The 26,442-nt window shown below is 39.9% G+C and overlaps 1 protein-coding gene across 6 annotated transcripts in view; it reads left to right on the forward strand.

The window, feature by feature from the left end:
• IMMP2L (inner mitochondrial membrane peptidase subunit 2) overlaps positions 1 to 26,442 on the forward strand; it is a 1,052,378-nt gene that overhangs the window by 782,159 nt on the left and 243,777 nt on the right. For all 6 annotated transcript variants that reach the window (XM_089329399.1, XM_008258379.4, XM_008258376.4 and 3 more), the window contains one exon: positions 7,924 to 8,026. In XM_089329399.1, the coding sequence (XP_089185525.1) occupies positions 7,924 to 8,026 (103 nt within the window). The remainder of the gene's footprint in view (positions 1 to 7,923; positions 8,027 to 26,442) is intronic.

A 26,442-nucleotide genomic window follows, 5' to 3' on the forward strand; every position in this document is an offset into this window, starting at 1 on the left:
CCTGTACTAGGATGTCTCTGTCCTTCTCCAAACCTGGGAAATTTTCTGCTAATATCTCACTAAAAAGGCCTTCTAATCCTTTCTCCCTCTCCATGCCTTCAGGAACTCCTAGAACCCGAATGTTGGGTTTTTTAATAGTATCCTGAAGATTCCCGACAATATGTTTCAGATTTCTAATTTCCTCTTCTTTTCTTTGGTCTGACTGTATCCTTTCCTGTTCTCTGTCTTCTAAGTCCGATATTCTCTCTTCTGCTTCACCCATTCTGTTTGTAAGGCTCTCTATTGTGTTTTTCATTTGATCTATTGAATTCTTCACTTCAGTCACTATCACAGTTTCCTGTTGTACTAGTTGTTTCGTTTCATTTTGATTCCTCCTTAATATTTCATTTTCACGAGAGAGATTTTCTATCTTGTCCATTAAGGATTTGTGTAGTTCCAGAATTTGTTTTTGAGAACTTCTTAATGTTCTTATCAATTTTTTGAGATCTGCTTCTTGCATTTCTTCTATGTCATCATCTTCATAATCTTGAATTGGGGTGTCTTTTTCATTTGAGGCCGTCATGGTGACTTCCTTGTTTTTATTACCTTGGTTTTTGCGTTTGTTATTTGGCATATTGGAGATATTTGGTTTCTTCACTGTGGTGCTTTTTCTTGTTATACTATGACTCTAGATTAAGTGGACTATCTGTTTTTGATGGAGCCTTAGGGCTTGAGATGGGTGTGGCCTGAGAGCTCTGTTTGGTGTGCCAAAGGTGACACTCCCAGGTTAGGCGTGGTAAATCTCTCTCTCTCTCTCTCTTTTTTTTTTTTGATTCAAAAGGGAAGTAATTCCGCACAGCTGAACGAAGTTGGAGGTAGTTAGCAGGCAAATGATATACCCACAGGAGCCAGAGATCGGAAGCTCTTTCCCAAGATCCCCACAGGGAATCTCTTCGGCCCTCAGAGTGGGCTCAAATTCTCCTTCAGCCTCCCACTGGGTTGCCAAAGTTACGGAATTGTAGCGTCTCTGGAGAGTGCTCACGTGAATTCCGTGAGTTCTCTCCCCCACCGTCTCTTTTTTCACAGTCTCAGTTCAGTAGCACCACAAATTTACTAGCTCCTAATCTCCTGTTAATTCGCCCCGCCCAGAGTCAGGTTTTTCTGCTAGGCTCAGGGCTGGTGCAGACCTGAGGTCGCTCTGCTTATGACGTATGTCCAAGATGGCGCCTGCTCTTTGTCTTGCTCGCCCTTGAGAGGTGAGCGGAGAGAGAGAAACCCGTGTCCGTACTAGTCACCCTTTTCTCTCTCTCTCTCTCTCTCTCTCTTCCAGTTAGCCTTGTGAACTTCCCCCCCCGGGGGTCGTTCCCTCTAGTCTCCTCTCTCCGCTTGCCTGCCGGTGTCTCGGGCTATTGAGGTTCGGCTCACCTCGCGTTCCAGCGCTGGTGTGTTGAGTCTGCCGCTGATGTCCCGAACTGTGGGCTCCCACGCTCTCCACGCAGGTCCGCTGTGAGTCACGCGTTCCGGAAGAGTTTCTTCTGCTGTTTCCTCCCCTACTCTTCCTTGAACCTGCAGTATCTCCACTTTTATTAAACTATCTCTCCCCAGACTATCAGTGTGCTCCCTTCCTATTCCGCCATCTTGCCGGACTTCTTTCATTGTTATATATTTTAATTTTGGAAGTTCCATTTTGTTCTTTTTCTTTTTTATTATTTTTTTTTTTGACAGGCAGAGTTAGACAGTGAGAGAGAGAGAGACAGAGAGAAAGGTCTTCCTTCCATTGGTTCACCCCCCAAACTACGGCCAGCGTGCTGTGCCAATCCGAAGCCAGGAGCCAGGAGCCAGGTGCTTCCTCCTGGTCTCCCATGCGGGTGTTGGGGCCCAAGCACTTGGGCCATCCTCCACTGCCTTCCTGGGCCACAGCAGAGAGCTGGACTGGAAGAGGAGCAACCGGAACAGAATCCAGCGCCCTGACTGGGACTAGAACCGGTGTGCCGGTGCCGCAGGCAGAGGATTAGCCAAGTGGGTCATGCTGCCAGCCTCTTTTTCAAACTCAGTCTTTAAAATATGGTATTCTTCCCTATTTATATTTTAATCCTCTGTACAACTTCATAATGTTTAAATATGTACAATTTATATTCCATGTTGGATGACTGTGGTACTGGAAGTCATCTGAGATCTGATTCTGCTGTTTGTTTCTTGTCTCCACTCCCTGACTGTGGCTATTTCTCCATGAGAGCTGTTATGTGGGATTGTGGGTTACTGTCGGCTAGGACTTAGGGTAGAAAACCTGAACAACCAATTTGTGGGATTATTCTTGGAAAGACATAGGTTGCCTCTGTTATATGTCTGGGACCAATTAAAGTTAATTGTTTATCTCATACCATATAAGTAGTGTGAGTGTGAACCCCAGGCTCACTTGAGAGCAGAATGTGGTTTCTCGTGGGAAAAATGTTTTTCTCTTCCATAGGCCAACACCTGGTAGACAAATATTCTTTTCATTTCCCTTTCCTGATGGTAGATTATTTTTTCCTTATCTGTTCATTATGATAGAGTCCTGATTCTAAATCCTGATCTTGCTGAGTTCTGAGCTCTTGAATTATGGTCCCTTCAAGACAACGAAAACCCGTGAATCTAGGATGCAGAAAGCAGTAAACATGCTCTAGGGGAGACATTTCAATCCCCTCTGCTCCACTTCTGATCCAGCTCCCTGATAATTCACCTGGGAAAGCAGTGGAATATGGCCCAAGTGCTTGGGCCCCTGCACCTACGTAGGAGACCTGGAAGAAGTGCCTGGCTCCTGGCTTCAGCTTGACCCAGCCCCAGCAATTGCAGTCATTTTGGGAGCGAACTAGAGGATGGAAAATGGAAGATTCTCTCTCTCACTCTCTCTCTCTCTCTCCCTCCCCCATCTGTAACTCTGCCTTTCAAATAAAATAAATAAATCTTTAAAGACAAAATGACAATTAAAAAAAAAAAAGCCTCTGGACAGCCATTACTTTGAACAGTAAGAAAAACCAGTAGAATGGCTTGAAAAATAAAGAAATAATAAGAGTAATTTCAATCCATTATAAAGTTTTCATATAAATTACGTAAGTTAAGAATGTGTACGTATGCATGTGTGTATTTAGGAGAATAGTTTTAATAAGGATTTGTTCTTTTTTTTGGTATTAAGAATTACAGTCAGTACTTTTGTATTCAACTGATGACACTCAAAGATTCAGGGACTTCAAAAACATTGTTTTCAAGGTCAAATTAAATTGGGGGCAATTATTCTTCATTCCATTTAGAAGACCTATGTAACTTGTCTTGGTAAAGCTAGCACTAAAAATGTCCTTTTCTAGACAGGTAGTTAGAATACCACACAGAACTCATTTTTGACTGTCAAAACCAAGATTATTTGCAAGCCATAGATACATACAACCTTGTAGGCTGACACCTCACTTAACTGTTAAATCACCTGAAAGATTATCTTGTCTTTCTTTTATGTGAATTCAAGAGCACAAAGCTATTTAAAATTCCTTCCCTTGAGAAATTCTATTAGGGTATTATATTTCTTTGGCATTCCTAAAAGGAACCAGCCCAATATTTTAACATCACATTTTTAAAAACTGCTTTTGGTTATTCCTTGAAAAGTTAGATTTTTAAACCTGAGAAATAGAATATGTAGTGTGGATATGGCATGAATTTTATTAGAGTTCTGTAGCTCAAGAGTCCCCTTCCCCCACCCAGAGTTATCTGATATCTAAGGAAATCATTGTGTATTAGCAGAGCAACATTCAATTATGTAAGATACTAGTGGGAAAAAACACTAATAGATTATGCTTCCACCTACTACTCTCTGAATACTTGAATATGCCGAAATAGATAGGTTGTACTTTCACATGTAAGTTTAAGAGTGTCCCAGAAGGGCACAAGAATAAAAAAAAAAAAAAAATTCATTGCACCATTAAAGATAGTCTACAGTCACAGTGCAATTGTGGGGAAAGGAAATTACTGAAGCATAGTTCAGGTAATTTTAAGAGACTGATGCTAATAGATAGCAGAGGCTGAACATATTCTGAATTATAAAATGAAAGAAAATACTGGACAAAGCAAGACCATAACAGTAATAACTAGCACTAACTGAGTTCTAACAACATTAGAACTATATTCAGTGCTCTACTTAAAAATAGTTTCTGAGGGGGCCGGCACTGTGGCGCAGCGGGTTAATGCCTGAAGGGCCCGCATCCCACATGGGCACCAGTTCCAGTCTCGACTGCTCCACTTCCGATCCAACTCTCTACTGTGGTCTGGGAAAGCAGTAGAGGATGGCTCAAGTCCATGGGCCCCTGCATCTGCCTGGGAGACCCAGAGGAAGCTCCTGGCTCCTGGCTTCAGATCGGCGCAGCTCCAGCCATTGCGGCCAATTGGGGAGTGAATCATTAGATGGAAGACCTCTCTCTCTCTCTCTGCCTCTCCTCTCTCTGTGTAACTCTGACTTTCAAATAAATAAGTAAATAAGTCTTTTAAGAAAAATGGTTTCTAGGGTTGGCATTTGGCCTAGCGATTAAGACACAGTTTTGTGATGCCTACATCACGTATCACAGTGCTTGAGTTTGAGTCTTGCCTCTGCTCCCAATTCCAGCTTCCTGCTAATATGCACCCTGGGAAGGAGCAGATGATGGCTCAATTATTTGGGTCCTTACCACTCAAGGAGGAAACCTGACTGAGTTCTAGGCTACTGATTTTGGATGGCCCAGCCTTGACTGTTGCAGGCATTTGGGGAGTGAATCAATGGATGGGAATTACTTCTGTCTGTCTATCCATCTCTCTTTGTCTCTCAAATAAAAAAAAATTTAAAATTTAATTTAGAAACAAGTGCCAGAGAATACATTTACCGAGTATTTAAAATATGCCATTTTTATCCATTGAATTATCTTGCCCAAGATTATATAAACTGCACAACTTTAATTCAGATATAAAAACCAAGATAAGCTGACTCCAGAGATTGTGCTGTATAGCAACCCCTCCATTATAGTACCTTCTTCTAACTTAAAGCACATTTCAATTTAAAGCATATCTTATTAGTTTTAAATATAAGCAATTGGGTCCAGCGCTGTGGCATAGTGGGTAAAGCTGCCGCCTGAAGCACAGGCATCCCAAATGGGCACCGGTTCGAGTCCTGGCTGCTCCACTTCCAATCCAGCTCTCTGCTATGGCCTGGGAAAGCAGTTGAAGATGCCCCAACTCCTTGGGCCCCTACACCCATGTGGAAGACCTGAAAGAAGCTCCTGGCTCCTGGCTTCAGACTGGCCCAGCTCCGGCCATTGTGGCCATCTGGGGAGTGAACCATCGGATGGAAGACCTCTCTCTCTCTGCCTCTCCTTCTCTTTCTGTGTAGCTCTGATTTTCAAATAAATAAATGTTTAAAAAAATAAATATAAGCAAAAGACAGCAACTTTAAGTGACTTGCAAAAGATTAATTTTGAGTAATAGTATAAAATAACACTATTTAGTCACTATGCAAAATCTAGGAATTTTCCACTCTATTATTCTGCCTTTGTCACATTTTTTCTTCTCCAGTTATTCATTCATTTGTTCATTTATTTCACAAATATTTGTGGAGCACTTTGTGCAGTGTATCCTTCTGTGCTCTGGGGATGCTGCAGTGAACAAGAAAGACAAAGCTTCAAAGGCTATATTCTAGTTCAGGGGAGAGAGATAAGAGAGACAACAAACAAATAAACCCATAAATGTATGTCAAGTGTTAGAAGTGCAGTAAAGAAAAATAAAGCTTTGTAAGTGCCTAGAAAATAATTGGATAAAGGATGTACTTAAATTTTTAGAAAAGATGAACAAAGCAAGGAAACCACATACAACTGTCACCAGTACTTTTATAATGCTGTCATTTTATGTCACAAGTATCTTGATTCCTTGTTTTATATGACCTTGAAACAGACCGAGTTTTATACCTTTGTTTTCAATACTTCTGGAAGAACATGCTTGACTTAAAACCTACCACTTCATTGCAGAAATTACTCTGTGCTGGTTTTTCCTTGTAATTCTTTAATAATTATTTCAAGGGACAAAATTAGTTAATTGTTTTCTAAGTACTTATCCAAAATACTCAGTTTAATAAGGTGAACAAATGTTGGGACTTATTCAAAGAGTATGCCACACCAACAATTAAGTGAAAAGGCCTTCTTCCTGTCATTAATGCTTAATAATGGATATTCTTGGAGGTAATCTCATGATAAAATGCAATAGTGATGTCAAAGATGAATTGACTGATCTTAATTGAAGAACAGTATACACTACAGAATATATAATGTTAAGGTGTGTCCAACTTCTTTTTCTTTTCTCTACTACAAAACTGAAAATGTTCTTTCCAGTAGTAATTAAAAATAAACAGCACTCATTAACTTAACTGTGGGCTTCTAATGGCCACAACATAACTTCCTTGCCTGAATGATTTGCTGATCTAAAGCAAAGTAACTCAACACAAAAATTCATCTTTAAAAATAAAAACCATTGTAGAGAATAAGGAGTTTCAATCTCTATAGCATGAATTTATGTGTATTTTCCTTTTATCTTAAATGTGTTCTTCTGTACATACACTACTAAATAACTAACAAAAGTGGTTTCAGAGGGACTCGCCTCCAACAACAGTGTGCCAAGCTCAGTTTCTGAACTCTATAGCCTTGGGGTTGATATTTATTCATCCATTCATGTAGCCAACATTTATTGAGAAACATCTTTAGGCTAGGCATTTTCCTGAGTGATTCAGTATTAAAAGGTGGGGGGGGGGGTGCGGAGCAGTCTCTCGTCACCAAAGTATTTATTATTTTGGATTTGGATAACATTTGACTGTAACTTTGCATCTTTAATTGGTTGCATTATAGTTTGTTTAATCAAATCTGTGTTGTATATTGAAGCAAATGATCTTTTTTTTTTCTGATTGTACACCCCTAATTGTTAATGTTACTCATATTTCTGATCATTTATTTGGAATGGGTATCTACAAAAAGAATAGCTAGGTCAAAGCACATGAGCTAAAACTGTGCCCAAAAGATGTAAGAGGGAAATACAGGCAAAAATTTGCCGCCAACATTGTATGAGAAAGCCTTTCCTTACTCCATTTCCTTGCCAGCATTAAGGATACAGAATGGTCCACTAAATGCATATCATTAATCTGTATTCAAATTTGATAGACATTTCTCATTTGTAAGGCTAATTTGGTGCTGATCAAAAATTTCCAGCTGGTATTAGTGTTTGTATCTGACAAGAAATCATCCAAATTATTTTCACCCCTTTTCTTTCCTATATTTGCTGAATTTTAGAGTAATATAGGGCTATGAAAAGTACAGTCTGCTAATTTGAAAAGTTAATCTAAAAAATGAAGATTATAGCTGTCTATGAGTAAACTGGAAACACTATTAACATAAAGCAAATGTCAGAAAGCAAATAGTCTGTTTTTTTGTTTGTTTTTGTTTTGTTTTTGTTTTTGTTTTCCCCCGCCCCCCAATAGATCTGTTTTGTTATGGCCTGTATCAGTATGCTTTCCATAACGTGATAGAAATACCTGAGCTAGTCTACTTGTTCAGGAAAGAGAGATTTTTTTAGCTCATGGTTTTGAAAGCTGCAAGTCCAAGTAACATGTTGCAGATTCTGGCAAAGGCCCGGTGGCAGATGGCAGAGCACTTGTGGGAGGGGAAATCACGTGATGAGCAGGAAGTGGAGAAACAGTGGGTGGGACCAAAGCCAGGCTTTTATAATATCCTTCTCATAAGATCTATCTTCCAAGCGTGCTTCCCTCATGACCTACGGACCCTGCCCCCATTAGGTCCCACCTCCTAAAGACTCTACCATCTCCCAAACAGCACCATCATGGTGACCAAGAACATTTTTGTCCTGAGTTTGTATGCTCAGCTGTTTGAGCTCTTCTCTGCTCTTGTTTATTTCTAGAACCATGGGACATAAAAACCGATATGTCAGAGTTCCCCGTGGCCACATCTGGGTTGAAGGTGATCATCATGGACACAGTTTTGACAGTAATTCTTTTGGGCCGGTAAGTCATCTTTCATCTTTTTGCTGATATAATTGGATTTCAAAATTGGAAGCAAAAATATGACAGATAGGTTGCTCAAGTGAATCCAGCCAAGACTGATCATGAATTTTGTAGTGGATCACTTTATGCTTAAATTTTTCCTTTTAAATATGACAGGTAATGTAAGCTATCAAAGTGTGTGTGTGTGTGTGTGTGTGTGTGTTTCATACAAAACCTAACATACTTCAACCAAGTACTGAAAGATGTTTTCATCTGATTGATTCCCAAAGAGATCAGTTTTGGAATGCTTTGTAGCTGTGTTCTGAATTAGTGTTTAATAGATAAATTGCATAAAACATATGTAGGCATCAGTTTTCTGAACTGAGATTTAAAAATACAAGTGTGATGGAAATCATATTGGTAAGTGTAGCAGGGGCAGAATTTTAGCTCTTCTGTTCAGGGTCCCAGCTGGGCCTAAAAATTAAATTGACATAAAACAGTTTAACAGGGGGAAAGCATACAAATTTAATATGTTTGACAAGGCCCAGGAACACTCACAAAGAAATAAAGCCCCAAAGAAATAATAAAAACAACCTAGTCTTTATTAGGTTGAACAAAGAAAGATAAATGCGGAAAAGTAAATTATGTGGTTAGGTTGAAGGAAAATTAGAATTATTTTAGCAAGGTCTGTAAGGACTGTTTCTCCTGAATTCTCCAGGCCATGACTCCCCATCAAAGAATGTTTCTTTTCTTCTAGATCAGGGAGGAGAATTCCTTTCCCATCTGCTGGTTCACTCCCCCCAAAATGGCCACAATGGCTGGGGCTGGGCCAGGTCGAAGCAAGGAGCCAGGAACTCTATCCAGGTCTCCATATGAATAGCAAGGACCTAAGTACAAGGGTGCGGGCCACTAGCACTTGCCCATAACAGTTTTTTTGGTTTTTTTTTTTTTTTTTTTTTGTTTTTTTTTTTTTTTTTGACAGGCAGAGTGGACAGTGAGAGAGAGAGACAGAGAGAGAAAGGTCTTCCTTTGCCGTTGGTTCACCCTCCAATGGCCGCCGCTGCAGCCGGCGCACCGCGCTGATCCGATGGCAGGAGCCAGGAGCCAGGTGCTTTTCCTGGTCTCCCATGGGGTGCAGGGCCCAAGCACCTGGGCCATCCTCCACTGCACTCCCTGGCCATAGCAGAGAGCTGGCCTGGAAGAGGGGCAACCGGGACAGAATCCGGCGCCCCGACCGGGACTAGAACCCCGTGTGCCGGCGCCGCAAGGTGGAGGATTAGCCTATTGAGCCACGGCGCCGGCCTCATAACAGTTTTTAATATCTTGTTTTCAGAAGCAAAGGGGAAGATTAGAATGTCCTATTTGCATCAGCTGTTTTGCAAGTGCCTTCAATTCAAAGTATCCCTTATGTTAAAGTGGCATATTTTCAGCTGGCTCATTCTGTCACCTTTCATAGGTAATATTTTGTAAGCTTTTAATTTATAGTCAAAGTGCAGATATTTCATGCTTATATTCCATAAAACACATGACTGAAGTGATATTTTATGAATTTTTCATTTTAAATGCATGAAAAAATTTTCTATTTATGAATCCTTACAGTAACTCATCATATAATTTGAAGAATCGTTTACTTAATGGAACCTGTACCTGATTTCTGATTATCTAATCCATTTAAAACTTGGCTGTTCACCCATTAGATTTTCTTAAAGCTAGTCATATCTGTTTTATGTAACTACAGGATAAGTTGATATTGGTTACTTTTAGATATGTTTGTAGAAAAATTTTTACCCATATAGTTTTTCTAAAATTAAGTTCTTGTGGTCTCTAATAAAATAATATTCTTCATGCGTATTGAGAGTCCACTATTATTGTCACTAAAGGATCAGACACTTTGACTCAACTTTAGATAAAAGTGTAATGACCGAGCGAGGGTTATATAAGTGTATGGATAAGTGGAAGAAAACTTTGGGAGACTAATCCTAATTGTTTCTAGTTGCAATGGTAATTTAAAATGTTTTTTCTAAGGTGACTTTTTGTGTTTGGATAGTAATTATACAGAAATATAATTTAACCCTTGTAAGATATGCCAAAGATGAGATAAGCAGATTGGGAAGGTCTGAAGTCACTTTTAGTGTCCTCGAAGTGACTGATAACAAGAAAATTTAGTAACCACTTGAAAGTGAAAATAAGCCAGCGCCGCGGCTCACTAGGCTAATCCTCCGCCTTGCGGCGCCGTCACACCAGGTTCTTGTCCCAGTCGGGGTGCCGGATTCTGTCCCAGTTGCCCCTCTTCCAGGCCAGCTGTCTGCTGTGGCCAGGGAATGCAGTGGAGGATGGCCCAAGTCCTCGGGCCCTGCACCCCACGGGAGACCAGGATAAGTACCTGGCTCCTGGCTTTGGATCAGCGCAATGCGCCGGCCGCAGCGTGCCAGCCATGGCGGCCATTGGAGGGTGAACCAACGGCAAAGGAAGACCTTTCTCTCTGTCTCTCTCTCTCACTGTCCACTCTGCCTGTCAAAAAAAAAAAAAAAAAAAAAGTGAAAATAAGTGACCTGAAAGCAGTTTTGGTTCTCTCTCATCAATAAGATTAACTGTGTTAATGTATGTTGTTGTTGACATTAAGATATTAGTTGACTTTGGTTAGCTTTTAGGGTACTGATTCTGAAATGAAGTGTTGAAAAATGGTATTTTGCTATCAATTGTGTGGTAAGTAATTAGTGACTAAAATAATGTTCTAAATCTGAGATTGTTTTCTGTTGTGTTTGTTAATGAGTTAAAGCTGATGTGATGTTGTTTAGAAAGTCAGTATTCTCATGCAGTTGTATTCCATATGCTTTCTCCTTTGGGAGAGGGAAGAAGGGTGTTGATAGCCAGAATACTAATTGCACATCACACTCATAATGTCTTCTCCACTCTGCAGCTCTTTAGGGGGCTCCCTTTCTTGCTCTGAACTTGCTTGTGGATTTTTTGAATCAGTGGCTATGAATATAAGTAACATCAGTTGTGCAAATATTCTCTGTCACCTCTGTCTTAGAGAAAAAATAAAATAAGAACTAAGAACTGTGTGTGAGTTAAGTTCACTGTGTTAGGTGAGAAACTATAGGCTGGAAGACATGGGCAGATATATTATGTGCAGCATTTAATACCATTTGATTTAAATCATGTTTTTAAATGAAATGTACTTGTTCATTAAAACATGAAAATCAGTCATTTGGGTCAGAGGCAAAAAATTACTATGAAGTCTAGTGATGCTTTTCTTTTTGAATTGAATTTTTTCTATCCATTCTTTTTGAATGGATAGAAAAAATATACAGGGTGGTTTTTGGTTCAAGGACTAGACCAACCTATCAGTTTGTATTCAGTTTACTAGCATTTTTTTTTCATTTAACAGAATTAGATGAAGTGCCTCTTCTAGAATGGAAAACATTTTCCATATCATGTTTTAACCTATTTGTGTTTGATATGTTAGAATACATATATGTTTACTTTTAGAATTAGCTCTCATGTTTTGTGTTCCAATAGCATTTATGACTAAAAAATGTATTCAAAATCATTCTCCAAAAAAACTTTCAAAAAGATACAGGAGAGAAGATGTGAAGTCCTTTACCCTCAATCCTTATTTAAGACTTAGCTGTGATTTTTTGAAGTAAATATCCGAGATTTGAATTTTCTTAATGTGTTTTTGTTTACTGAATATTTATCAGAATACTGTTAAATATTTTAAAATTTTTATAATTCTAAAAACCAAAACTTGTTTTACATTTCTAAAAAACCTAAAATAATCTTTAACTTTTAAATTCATATGGTGTAAATAAAGTTCAGGCATAATGTGATGTGGCCATGAATCTTCCTGTCATTTTGTTTCCATAACAGCATCTATGTGGTTAAGCCAATTGCCACAGCCCAAGAATTGGTACAAATATGACATTGTTTCTCTCTTCATGTTGTAATGCTTGATGAACAGCCTTTAATTTGACTAATTGACTACTTCCATTATCCTCAGTAATTTCTAGAGTAACTTTAGTAGTAGAGTATGAGTACTAGATTCTTGACCGTGCCCAATTTTATGAGATGCTGGAATATACATTTTCTGATGCATTATAGGAATGCCTGGTATTAAAACACCTCATGGCCCAAAGTTATTTGCTCAGTTTCTACTAATACCCAATAAGCTGCTATGGGTTATTGCTCAAAAGGAATATAAGAAACAACAAACATTGGTAATTTTCTGGACCAAAACCCTAAGGGTCATTGTATAGACTTTATTTTTGTCTTAGAATTCTACTCACAGCACCAATTTGTAACATTAAAGCATTACGTGATATGGCCATAGGTTTAAATTCCAAAACAATAAAGACCTCTCCCAAAAACCAATCAAACAACAGCTTACTAACAGAGAACAACGAGGTTCTGCTCTCTTCGGGATTCCCAGTGCTTCTGATTGGGTGTTGTTGCTGTCTCATCTGGTGATGTAACTGTCTCCTTATGCTTCTCTTTGCTGTTCTTCATTAATAAATTGTTGTTTAATTATTTTTTGTGACAAGTTTTATTGTCTTGGAGTTCGAACTTCTAAATCTGTGGCTACATCATGTAACGCTTCTATGTTACATATGGATGTAAACATTGTTCCATTTTTCTGATAATTCTCAGTGGCAAGTGTTGGCTCATCACAGCATACATGGAGGTGCAGGTAGGAAGTAGGAAGGTAGTGTGCTGCAGCCCTTCCAGGTGGCTGACTCCCCTCTCTGTTGCCAAGTCTGTAGAATCTTTATCTCCACTGTGGTGTTTGACTGAAACTTTTAACCTTCAGTTCCTTCTCAAGTAACTTCAAAAAGTGCATTCCGTTCCTTGTAACATGCTTTACCTCTTTGAATAGTGATTATGTTGGATCATAGAATCTACCCAGTGCAACAATGTATAGGCTCAAGAGACAATTGAATAGTTTTATAAATGAAAGGTAATAGTGGATTATTAAACATAATGGCATTAAGTTATGACAAGAGAATACATTGCAGCAGGAAGAGAGATCTTAGAGAGCTGACTGTCCAGGACCTATCCATCTAATTTGCTGAGCATGATAAGACAGAAGGAACCTCATATACTCTCTTATGAACAAAAATGATGATATAGTAAAGTAGAAAATCAGATCATCTTGGTTATCAGCCTCTCAGTGCCTTAATTGTGTCTACATTTTTTCAAATATAAAAGAAAAAGTTTCCTTTTCTTTGAATTTATCTTAAATAAATAATTGGTCAAATGAGCATATAAATGTATACATATATCCACATACATATGTAATCAAAATTTTAGTGAACTCCTTGGCAAAATAATACAAGTATAGGGATACAGTGAAGTAAAATATGGCTTATCCAGAGTATGAAATATTATGGACTCATTAAAAATTCAATTACATAATATTCATGGTATTATATGAATTGAATATAGTGTTGTTATTTCCAGCTGTTGTATATATGGTTGAGTTTTTTTTATACTTTTGTACTTCTCTATATTTTAAAAATTTGCAAAAGTTTTATTGCCTTTATAATCAGAAAAAAGGTAATTTTTTTAGAAAAATTGGATAAATAGAGGTGGTTGAAAGTAAATAACTTCTAATTTTACTTCTGGCTCTTAAGTTATACAGAAAGCTTTATGGTGCTACAGCCAGAAAGGAAAATATCACAGATATGAATGCCCATGAAATATTTCAATTATGATTAATATCTATGAAATATCTTTACGATAACTCTCTTAAGTATATCATTGTTGCACAAAGATGGAAAATATCCTATCTTCTCATAATATGGATTCACTAATCTAGCACGTACTTTGGGTTTTTAGTATGAGATATATCTTTTATAATTTTCTTTAAATTATGATATAGGCAGGCCTTTAGCCTAGCAGTCAAGATGCCTGTGTCCCATATCAAAGAACCTGGATTGGATTCCCAGTTCTAGCTCCTATCTTCAATTTCCTACTAGGGTAAACCCTGGGCACAAACGTTTGGATTCCTGCCACTCATGTGGGAAACAGGGATTGAATTCCCAGCTCCGAGCTTCAGTCTGGCCCAATTCCAGCCCTCGTAAGCATCTGGGCAGTGAAAAGGAGGATGGAGCTTGTTCTCTCTCTCTCTCTCTCTCTCTCTCAAATTAAAAAAAAAAAGATAGTTTTCTGGAATGTTGTTTAGTGCATATGACTACTTAATTTTATTGGATTATATGGTAATGATATCTGATGATTTCAATATGTTGCTTTATGATTATTTTTTTCCTCTGTGAGAGAAGTTAATGTCTTTTCTTTGACCACTCATATATAGATGATATTAATACATATTTATTATAGCTATGTTGTTCTTTTCAGATATCAAGATCTTACGTGTGTGTGTGTGTGCGTATGTGTGTGTGTGTGAGAGAGAGAGATCTGTTTGGTAGAAATAAAGATACTTAAAAATAAAATTTTTATTTGTATGTGTGCATGCATAGCTGTGAATTTTCAAATGGTAATTGTTAATGAATACTTCAAATGGGCAGACTGACTCTTCATTAATTAAACATCATGCAGTAGCAGTTCCTTCTTCCATTCTTTACAAATGTTCATCTCAGCACTTACATTTGAACTGTTCTCTCCTTTTGTTGAAAACACAAATGTTACTCTGTCCATGGTCTTCATTTAACTTTTGCATTTTTCTATCTTTCAAGTTCTGCTATCATTCTAATCCAGCTTTAAGTCATGAGCTAGTGGGATAGTGAATTGTGTGTGAGGAATGTATGTAAATCTAGCATCTAAAAATAATTCTGAAATAAATATTTTACAAATTTAGTATCTAGAATTAACATTTTAACTATATTATTCAAAGGACCTTAAAAGAAAAACTTTGGCTTGAACATTTGAAGGGAAAGATAACCTTTCCATGCTGTACAATTGTATTTTGATTTTCAGGTTTCTGATCTCAGTGTCACCTTGTGATCAGTTTGTGTGCAGGGACCGTAAAGTAGAACTGAACAATTTGGATGCAGAAACTGTCATGATATACTGTCTCTCTAAGAATGGAAACTGCAGGTTATACGAAATAGGAATTTCTTTTAGTCCCAAGCCGTTTGGAAAAGAGCTAATCCATTCACTTGTTTCATTGAGACCCAGTTAACTAAAATATCAGCCCCCTGCCCAGCATGTTTTTTGAAGGAAAAATGCCTAACAGGAGATGATATTTTAAGCAATAAATGAGCATTAGAAATATTATTTATTAATGAAATGAGCTGATTGCCTAACCATATGGAAAATTAATTTTACAACTCCAAAGAATTCATTTTGAAGTTCACATGCAAAACAGTTTTTTCACTTTTTAAAAATTAGTGAAGGGACAAGCATTCAGCACAGCAGCTCAAATCCCTGCTTGGGATGTCCACATCACACCTCTGCAGTGCCTGGTTGAAGTTCTAGTCCTCCTTCCAATCCAGTCTTGTGCCCGTGGAACCCTGGGCAGTAGGTGATGGTTCAAGTACTCAGGTCACTGCCACCTACATGGGAGACCCAAATGGAATTCTGCGGTCCTGACTTTTGACATCAGCCTGCCCCAGCCCTGGCTGTTGTGGGCATTTGAGGAGTGAATCAGTAGATGGAATCTCTCTCTCTCTCTCTCTGTTCCAAATAAAATGAAAACAATATAATATTTAAAAAATAAAAATTAGTGAAAAAGGAAAGAAGAAAAGCAAAGGGCATATTTTTGTATCATTGAAAACCTTTAAAAAAAATGCACCTTTGAACAGCTGCTATTTGTCACCTTGATTTTGCTTCATGGATCCTGATAGGTGGAGTGGACTAGGACAGATACAAATTATATTCACTTGGAGAAGGTGCCAAATGAGGCAATTTTTGTGTGAAATGAACTTGAAAAAAGCATAGTATCTAATCATCCCTGTTTTGAAATTTTTCTTGTATTATGCATTTTTGGTTTAAAAATACAAGGACAAGGTGCTTGAAATTTCAAGGATAGAAGGAAGAGAGTTGTTGACATTACTGAGACCACATAACAAAAAGAAGAATTGGGATGAAGTTTTGGGAACTGTTTAAAATATTAAAGGATTATGATGGAAGAGATTCAAGTCATGGATAGTAAGGAGTAGGCTAAACCCGTCCATCTTCCTAATCCTTGTGTCACTTTCAGTAAGCATGAAACTAGCTCCCTCATGCCGAGAAGAGCAGGTAGGAGTGTCAGCAGAAATAATGACCCATAGAATCCCTACTCCCAAGGAAGGCTAGATGAGGGCAGGCAGACAGTCAGGAAGTCACAACACAGCAGAACAATCTTCCAAGTGGGGATACAAGAAAGAGCCTCTTTGAAGAGTAGATCATTTGTGTACTAACAACCCATAAGAAAAAAAATAAAATAAAACAACTATGAAATACCTTGGGAGGATTGGTAGAACAGAGTGTTCTGAAATCAGTGAAAAAAAAGAACTATTTGGTAAAATCTTGTATTACATACAGCACTCCAGATGCTGTATCTTTTGTGAATGAAGTGGTTGACGCCTGGCGTCGTTAATGGCTTTCAGCTGCATTGAAAATAGCCTGCTTATACAATACAGGATAATCTTGTGGACTTCGGAGAATGAATGGACATTTCATCTTTTATTTTACTGTTGTAGTGTAGTATTTTCCTCCTGCATGTTCTCTAAAGTAGCCAGAGTAGTTTTCATTGAAAATCAGCCATTTTCAAATACAGAAAAAGGTCACTGGACTGTGTTGACAGGATCCAAGTAAAGTGTTCTATTCACACTGTCTTTTAAAAACATTGCTTAGACTTTAATTGGCTATATTTCCTTATCATCTTGTAGTACATGCTTGTTCGCTTAGAAAATTGTTAGGAACTAAAATAATCTGTATGTTACGGAAAATAACAGTAACAAGAGTGCTGTGGTTTATGAAGACGTCACACCTTCTGTGTTTCTCTTCAGTTGGCTCTCACAGTTCTTTTTAACAGTGCTAGCATCTAGCAATCGAACATATTTTGTTTAGATACAATTTTTATTTCGCTAGCATAGACAAAGGCATGCATTTCATAAAAAGGTCAAAACCAATGAAATGAGATGTCCTTTTAATGAAAATATCTGCATAACCACAGAGAGAAGAGTCTCAGGAGAGAGAGCCCTTCTCTGGAGCGATGTTCAGAACTGAGAAGTGCCTGTACAGCCAGAAGAAACATAAATTCCCTCATGATTCGCTTCACTATTAGTTGAGTTTGTTGCTGTGCACATAAGATCTCAGAAAAAAAAAATACATGATTTTAAAAAGAGAACATGGCTACATAATACAGGGTTGAAGTAAATAATGTCACTCTCTCCTCTAAGAGCAGAGGTATTCTAAGCTGCCATTTCTACCCATTTTTTTCCCTCTGTCTTAATTATTCTGCTAGCATAGAAATCATTTTCCACATGATTTCATTTTCAGATGGGAGCGTGTCAGCAGAATTGTCATTAGACTTCATTGCTGTGGCAGATACTGTTCCTTTGGGCCGTTCAGTTACAGAATTGAGCATGTTCATTTTATTAGAAGTGTATATTTACTGACAGTGGGTCAGGAGTCAAGATTTAGAGAAATATATGCAGGGTTATTAATTTAGCAATGTTATAAGCTCTTAGAATCTTTTTCAAAAAGTGGGGTTGGAGCCCATATTACTTGTAAGACATAATTGGTATCTACATAACTTGGTCTACATAGAAAATGAAAAATAGGAGGGACCCATAAAGGAGAAAACTCTGCTATTGAAAATACTGAAATACAAGATTTGAGAATGAACAGCCTCATTTAAATGGTTATATACTTTAAAAATATTACCTAAGTAATTGTCTGCTCTCTTACTTCTTTACATAAACATCAAACTACGTAAGTAACTTTGTAAACATCAAACTGTGTAAATGATTCTTCTTCGATGAGACTTCAGGGAGATATCTTTGGAAAATTTTAATTTGCCTAAAGCTTGTTAGGTAATCTTAAAAAAAAAAAACTTTGCACCAATATTCTTATTTATTTATTTATTTATTTTTATTTATTTATTGCCAGGCAGAGTTAGACAGTGAGAGAGAGAGAGAGTTAATAGACAGTGAGAGAGAGACAGAGAGAAAGGTCTTCCTTCCATTGGTTCACTCCCCTAATGGCCGCTACAGCCAGCGCTGCGCCGATCCGAAGCCAGGAGCCGGGTACTTCCTCCTGGTCTCCCTTGCAGATGCAGGGACCCAAGCACTTGGGCCGTCCTCCGCTGCCCTCCCGGGCCACAGCAGAGAGCTGGACTGGAAGAGGAGCAACCAGGACAGGTATCCGGCGTCCCAACCAGGTCTAGAACCTGGGGTGCCGGTGCAGCAGGCGGAGGATTAGCCAAGTGAGCCACAGCGCCAGCCCAGTCAGTTGTCTGTGGAAATGATTTACAAGAGAAATACAGAATCAGGTTGATGGGGAATGACTCGGCAATTCCTTTCTGTATAATGGAGCCATACATGGGCCCGTGCTGAATCACAATAACTGAATAAGTTTGTGATGCATTCAGATTCACCTAATTGGTGAATCAGGCAAGAAAAAAATGCCATTCTGTCTTACAGCAGTCAGAATCAGAGCCCTGAATGGGGCATCTTAGGCCCCCTGGTGTTGGGCTCAATAGAAGTGATTCCTATGATAGGATTCCTGGATAATTCTCCTCCAATTCATCCTCTTGCAACAAAGGATTTTTCTGAAAAGAACCCTGAACACATCATGCTGTATCTTAAAATAGTATCTTCAACCTATGGCAGCTGTGTACTCAATGAAGAAATACTAGTAGTGGCTGGCTCCACGGTTCAATAGGCTAATCCTCCCACTGCGGCGCTGGCACCCCAGGCTCTAGTCCCAGTCGGGGCACTGGATTCTGTCCTGGTCACTCCTCTTTCAGTCCAGCTCTCTGCTGTGGCCCGGGTGTGCAGTGGAGGATGGCCCAGGTCCTTGGGCCCTGCACCCACGTGGGAGACCAGGAGGAAGCACCTGGCTCCTGGCTTCGGATCAGCGAGGTGCGCTGGCCACAGTGGCCATTTGGGGGGGCTGAACCAACAGGAAAAAAAAAAAAAAAAGGAAGACCTTTCTCTCTGTCTCTCTCTCTCTCACTGTCCACTCTGCCTGTCAGTAAGTAAGTAAATAAATACTAGTAGCCTTCCCATTTAAGTCAAAACAAGGCAAAAAAAAAAAAAAAAGCAGCCCATTCTTACCACTTCCATGCAACATTATACAGAAAGCCGTGGCAGACACAGATTAAGATAAGAAAGAGAAATAAGAGGTGTAGGGATCAGAAAGGAAGATTCCAAGCTAATTTTTCTTGAATGTGATGTTCTCAACAAAACCTAAGAGGAATCTGTAGTACTATTGAGACAATTTTGTAAAATTTTTAATAGATTGTTTGTTGTGCATAAGATCAAGAATATTTAGACACCATCAACAAATAGAAAACATGTATTTTTAAAAATTGCCATTTAAGGGCCAGCACTGTGGTATACCACCTGCTATGCAAGCATCCTGTATCTGAATGCTGGTTAAAATCTCAGCTACTCTGCTTCCAATCCATCACCCTGCTAATGCACTTGGAAAGGCAGTGGAGGAAGACCCAAATACTTGGGCCCCTCACACCTATGGGAGACCCAGATGGAGTTCTGGACTGCTGACTTTGGCCTGGCCCAGCCCTAGGCATTGTGGCCATTTAGGCAGTAAATCAATGGGTGGAAGATCTCTGTCTCTTTCTTTCTCACTCTGCCTTTTAAATAAATAAATCCTTAAAAAAAATCTGCCATTTAAAATAGCAACAATTGGGGCTGATGCTGTGGCACAGTAGGTAGCGCAAGTTCCAGTCCCAGTTGCTTCTCTTCTGATCCAGCTCTCTGCTATAGCCTGGGAAAGCAGTAGAAGATAAGTGATTGGGCCCCTGTACCCACGTGGGAGACCCTGGCTCCTGGCTTCAGATCTATCCAGCTCAGGCCATTGCAGCCATTTGGGGAGTGAACTAGCGGATGGAAGACCTCTCTCTCTGTCTCTCCCTCTCACTGTCTGTAGCTTTACCTTTCAAATAAATAAATAAATAATATTTTTAAAAAATAGCAACAAAAACTGCAGGCCAGTGGTTCCTCTGGAAAGAACAGGAGTAAATATGAGGGAGGGGAGGATGGAGTAATACCAACTTACCAGTGCTTCCTTCTCAAGCAGGGTGGTCAGTGTACAAATGTTCATTATCTCTTCTAAATCTGAAATATATTAGACTTTTTTAAATAACTATATGAATAAAATTATTAAAAATTGGCATCAGTGATTCCACATTCTCACAATATTTGTAGGGCCTAGGGTATGAGTTTGTATACGACATGTCTAAATATTTAATAACTATAAATCAAGTTAGCAAACTGTTAAATAAAATGTGTTCCTTTTCCTTAACTTGATAAATAGTCTTCCATATGGCTGAAAATAGCAAACATATCAAAGATGGCTAGTTTTAATTATTATTGCAAGTCTGAATATTCTGTTGAAAGGTGTGTAATGTTGGAAAGGGTAACATTTATAATTCACGAGTTATTTTTTCTGACCTCCAAAATCACTATATTGGGATAAACATTGTCACCTAATTCACATTCTGTTAACATGAATGATATTGTTATGCAACAATATGAAGGTGTAAAACAATATTCATAGTAGGCATTTGATGTAGCCATTAAGACACCTCTTGAGATGCTCACATTGCATATTGTCCTGGTTCCATTCTCAGTTCCAGCTTCCTGCTAGTGTGCAGCCTGAGATGCAGCAGGCAGGTAATGGCTCAAGTACTTGGGGTCCTATTACCCAAGTGGGAAGCCCCAGGTTGAGTTCTGGGCTCCTGGTTTCAGTCTAGCCCAGCCCTGATTATTGCAGGCATTTAGGGAGTTAACCTTCAGATGGAAGATCTCTGTCCCTGTCTTCATCTCTGTCTCTCTGATTTTCAACTAAAAATAAACAAAATAAATTTTTTAAATTTTAAAAATATTTAATTTTGGCCAGCGCCATGGCTTACTGTGGCACCGGCACCCTGCGTTCTAGTCCTGGTCGGGGTGCCGGATTCTGTCCCAGTTGCTCCTCTTCCAGTCCAGCTCTCTGCTGTGGCCCGGGAGGGCAGTGGAGGATGGCCCAAGTGCTTGGGCATTGCACCCCATGGGAGACCAGGAGAAGCACCTTGCTCCTGGCTTTGGAACGGCGCAGCGCACCAGTCGTAGCAACCATTTTGGGGGTGAACCAATGGAAGGAAGACCTTTTTCTCTCTCTCTCTCTCTCTCTGTCTATAACTCTTTCTCTGTCTCTCTGCAAAAATAATAATAATAATAATAATTTTATAATGTAGGATAATTTGAATGTATTTTAACCAAAAGATAAATGAAAAGTGAATTTAAATACTTAAAAAGTAACTTGTTTGAACTTTTCCAAAAAGATCTTTCTGTAAACTATCGAATGCAAAAGAGTACTAATTAACATCAAAGTTATATTCAAATTATCTAAATAAAATGGAATTTTAAAATGTTTAAAAATTCAACCTTATCACATAATTTTACACATAAAAGTAAATGTATTTACAAATGTAGGGTCCAAGCTCCTTGTCTCACTCAATACATGTGGTCAGTGTAAAGAGTCAGCATCATGCTCCATGCCTGTGTCTTATAGCACATGCGCAGGAACTTGAGGGTGATATGAATCGTTTAATATTCGTGAAAGGTTTTCTCTGTGTTCATGCATGACTGCTGAATACTCTGTCCCCCTAAGTGCTTGTGGAATTGCAAGTGGAGATGGGAAGAGAAGCAGGAAGAGCGACGCTCAGCCCTGGCAGGTGGTGCTGAGCTACACGAGGGTCTGCTGCCTTGGTGCTGAAGGGAAGAGCTGTCCCCTGGGTTAATCTGCCTCTTCTCCCAGCTAAGTGCCTACATCCCCCCTGTGATCACGCTGCAAACTCTTCACTGCAGCTGCTCTCAGTCACCTGTCGTAAGAGGTGTGGAAAAGTAGTTGTCTGTGTCCTTAATGGTGTTAGTTGATTAAGAGCAAATACGGGTGAACAATCAGGGTCATGATGTCCCACGTTACTAGTGCTGAACACCAGGTCTCAAGTGACACAGGGACCCATGTATTCTTTAATGAATTTCACTGTTGGCAAATTTGTCATACTTGGGTTTTTCAAAAATGCAGGCACTGAAAGGAACCTGGCCCAAAGGAACCTGTCTACACTCATCAGTATGGCGTTAAAACCCTTTTGAATTTGCCCCCAACCAAGTTTTCCAGACCCAGCTTTCCTCTTCAGCCATGCCTGCCTTTGCCTTGATCCTTCCCTAAGTCCACCACTTGGCTTTGCACCTCAGCATCTTTCACCCGGGATAACCTTTCCTCTCCTCTGCATTGTCTTCTGCCCCTCCCCTCCTTCTGGAGAATGACCTCTTCTGATCTGCTCTAACCTCAATTTTGCATCTGGCTGAGTGGGTTACCCTCACTTTTTTGCAGTCATTGAAGAGTGATTTTCGGTGTGTAAAGAAAACCACGAGCGTTGCCAGGGCCAGTATGGGGGCCGGCTCCTCTGTGTATCCCTGTAGCCAGGCACTGGGAGCACAGTTTAACAGCTCTTTTGTAACACAATTAATGACCAGTTTGTGAGAAGTACAGGCTCATCTACAGCAGAGTTCAGTAAATGATGTCTCCTGGGCCAAGTCTGGCTCATGCCTGTTTCTGTAAGGAAAAGTCACACTGGAAAACAGCCACACTCTGGTTTCCATATTGACCATGGCTGCCTTCCCACTACAAGGGCCGAGACAGGCACCTGCGGACAAAGGCTTAGAACCCACAAGTTCTGAACTATGTGCCCTTCACAGAGAAAGTTTGCCAATCACTGATCTCATGAATTAGTAACAGACAGCTGGAGAAATATTAGCTAAGGACTAATGATATTGGATCTTGAATATGAAGGTCAGAGATCTGAACACTATCTAGAAGGCACTAAAAATCCATTTATATTTTTGAACAGGAGAGTAATAAGTTAGAAGTGGCATCTTAGCAAGACTGATTTGGGGAAATTATGAATGAAAGATTAGATTGGAAATAGGCTATAGGTAGAGAATGTAATTACTTGATGATAGTATTGTTCAAGAGGGTTCAAGAGGGAGATGATTAGGCTCCATACTAGGGTGGCAGTAATAAAAATATGAAGAAGTGGGTTGAAGTGAAAGTCCTTGGGAACCAAAAAGTGATTGCATGTGTGTTAGGTTATGCTGACTGGAATTAACTCACCACATCTGCTAGCAAAACTCACCAAACATTGAACAGCTTTCATACCTATTTCTATTGAATCAAACCTTAGAATTAAGCACAAGAATCATAAATCATTAGGATATTTTTGTGATCTGTTTTATGTGGAAAGCCAAAAGATGGAAGTGACAAAGTGATGTCTCCTAGGGTCTTTAGTTTGCAAAGCACTTGGAGACACATTTGAGTAAGCAATCTTGTCTATTTGATGAGAATCGTGCTGCACCATAATAATTAGATTTGCTTCCCTGACCTCGAGAGGGATAACTGGGACTTGTTCGTGACTTGTTAAACCTTACAGGCAAGTATTATTCCATCAGAGTTGTTCTGCTGCACTTTTAGCATCCGTGTCAACTGATGACCCACCCATTTCACAGACCCTTTTGTTGTTACTAAAGTTCTGACATGTTTCAAAAGATATAGCTGATTCCCAGAAAGAGAAGAAAAAATACTGTGGACAAGTTTTATAGTTTAGCCAGTCAATAGGAAAGCGTGTTTTTTTTTTTTTTTTTTTTTTTTGACAGGCAGAGTGGACAGTGAGAGAGAGAGACAGAGAGAAAGGTCTTCCTTTACCGTTGGTTCACCCTCCAAGGTCGCTGCGGCTGGTGCGCTGCGGCTGGTGCACCGTGCTGATCCGATGGCAAGAGCCAGGTACTTATCCTGGTCTCCCATGGGGTGCAGGTCCCAAGCACTTGGGCCATCCTCCACTGCCCTCCCGGGCCACAGCAGAGAGCTGGCCTGGAAGAGGGGCAACCGGGAAAGAATCCAGCGCCCCGACCGGGACTAGAACCCCGTGTGCCGGTGCTGCAAGGTGGAGGATTAGCCTAGTGAGCCGCGGCGCTGGCGGAAAGCATGTTTTAAAAATTTATTTTCCATTGTTACTATTAGGTTTTGGGATTTTAGGGTTTGAAGAAGGCAAAGAGGCAGCTAGTTAAAGTAGAAAAGACTTTAAGACTTTTTTTAAATAAAGTAAAAAAAGCTAAAAAAGGGGAATTTGAACCTGTACCGACAGAGTCCCTTCTTAAACTGCTTGTTGAGGGAGGTGCAGAGTGCCACACAGACCCTGATTGGGTTGGTGGAGGTATGCAGAAAGACTCCTTGGTGAAGTTTATATTGCATCGCCTTAGCAGTTTGGAATGTCCCTAGGAGCAATAAACATTCCACTAGCCTTTAGATGATCTGTCTGCACCCAGTTTCATCAGGCCTAGGGGTTCTGGCCCAGTAACCTAATGGGTTCTATCAGACCTCAGTGGCCTAAAAGGTTCTGACAATTGCTATTCCAAATTATTATTATTATTTTTTTTTTTTGACAGGCAGAGTGGACAGTGTGAGAGAGAGACAGAGAGAAAGGTCTTCCTTTTTGCCGTTGGTTCACCCTCCAATGGCCGCCACTGCAGCCGGCGCACCGCGCTGATCCGATGGCAGGAGCCAGGATCCAGGTGCTTTTCCTGGTCTCCCATGGGGTGCAGGGCCCAAGCACCTGGGCCATCCTCCACTGCACTCCCTGGCCATAGCAGAGAGCTGGCCTGGAAGAGGGGCAACCGGGACAGAATCCGGCGCCCTGACCGGGACTAGAACCCGGTGTGCCGGCGCCGCAAGGCGGAGGATTAGCCTATTGAGCCACGGCGCCGGCTGCAAATTATTATTTAAGGATGAGCATTAGGCACAGTGGTAAAGAGACTGCTTGGGACACCCACATCCCATATAGTTACGGGTGAAACAGCAGCAGAGAAAAGATTACCTCAGTTCGTTGTCTCACATGGAAGAAGAATTTCCCAGCAGACAAGACAGAGAGAAAAGCAAGATTTCTTTTTATTGATTTAAGATTTATTTATTTATTTGAAAAGCAGAGCTACAGAGAGTGCTGGTTCACGCCCCAAATGGCCACAACAGCTGGAGCTGGGCTGATCCAAAGCCAGGACCCAGGAACTTCTGGGTCTCCCACATGGTTGTAGGGCCCCAAGCACTTGGGCCATCTTTCACTGCTTTCCCAGGGCATTAACAGGGAGCTGAATGTGAAGTGGAGCAGCTGGTATTGAAACCAGTGCCCACATGGGTGCCAGCACTGCAGGCGGAGGAAACCTCTAGCTAGAGTGGCCCTGAAGGGGGGCTCCAAGAGAGGCAAAACCTTAAGGGGCTGGTGGTCGTGGAGTTTTTAAGCACAATTTTGGAAAAAAAAAAAAAAAAAAACTGACCATCAGGTAATAATCAGTTATAAGAGGGGAACAAAACCCATCAAAAGACCTGATTTGTAAACTTACTTGCCCAGTCTGGTTTGCTGGTAAAAAAAACAAAAGAGCCATCTGGAAAGGGTAGGATAGGTACCTTGTTTTCACAGTAAACTGGGAGCTCTGAAGGGTGGAATCTCCATTCCCTTGCTGTTTTCATGATAAGACTGGAAGCTCCCAAGGAGTCAGGCAGGCTCTTTGTTGTGCTAAAAGCAGCTTTGGGGAAGAAGCATGCAGTAGGATTTGGTACCTTGATCCTGCTAAAGATAGCTTTTGGGGGAAGCAAGCATTTTGCACCCTCAATTTCCACAGGGACCAACCTGATTGCCTATTAACCTTTCTGACTCCTCACAATATCAGCGTGCTTGGGTCACATCCCAGGCACACCACTGCTGATCCAGCTTCCTACTGGTACACAGGTGGTGAGGCAGCACTTAATAACTCAAGTACTTTAGTCCCTGCCTTCCACATGGGAGACCTAGATCAAGTTCCCAGTCCATGATCCAACCTCAGCCCCAGCTATTGCAAGCATGTGGAAGATCTGTTTCTATCTCTATCTCTCTGCCTTTTAAGTACAATGAAAATAAATAAATAAAATTATAAACACTGTTTTAAAAAAATAATAAATAAAAATTGTTATTTATGATGCATGTGTATATGGTATATTTCAAGATTAAAATGTTTTATAGGGAAAATACATGAATCAATTTTGCTGAAGGAAAGACTGTACAGTGTTCACACTAATTTCAGTTTATATGAACTGATCTTCCCTTTAAAGGAATGTACTGTATTACTATAAGTATACTGACACTCTGGATTGAAATCAGGATGTGATTAGTGGGAAGACAGGGGATAATTCTAAGCCTTCATCAAATTGTGGAATATTGAACTCAGTTTTTGACA

The sequence above is a fragment of the Oryctolagus cuniculus genome, chromosome 3, assembly GCF_051225735.1.
Source record: "Oryctolagus cuniculus isolate XC-2025 breed Fujian yellow rabbit chromosome 3, ASM5122573v1, whole genome shotgun sequence".
Lineage (NCBI taxonomy): Eukaryota > Metazoa > Chordata > Mammalia > Lagomorpha > Leporidae > Oryctolagus > Oryctolagus cuniculus.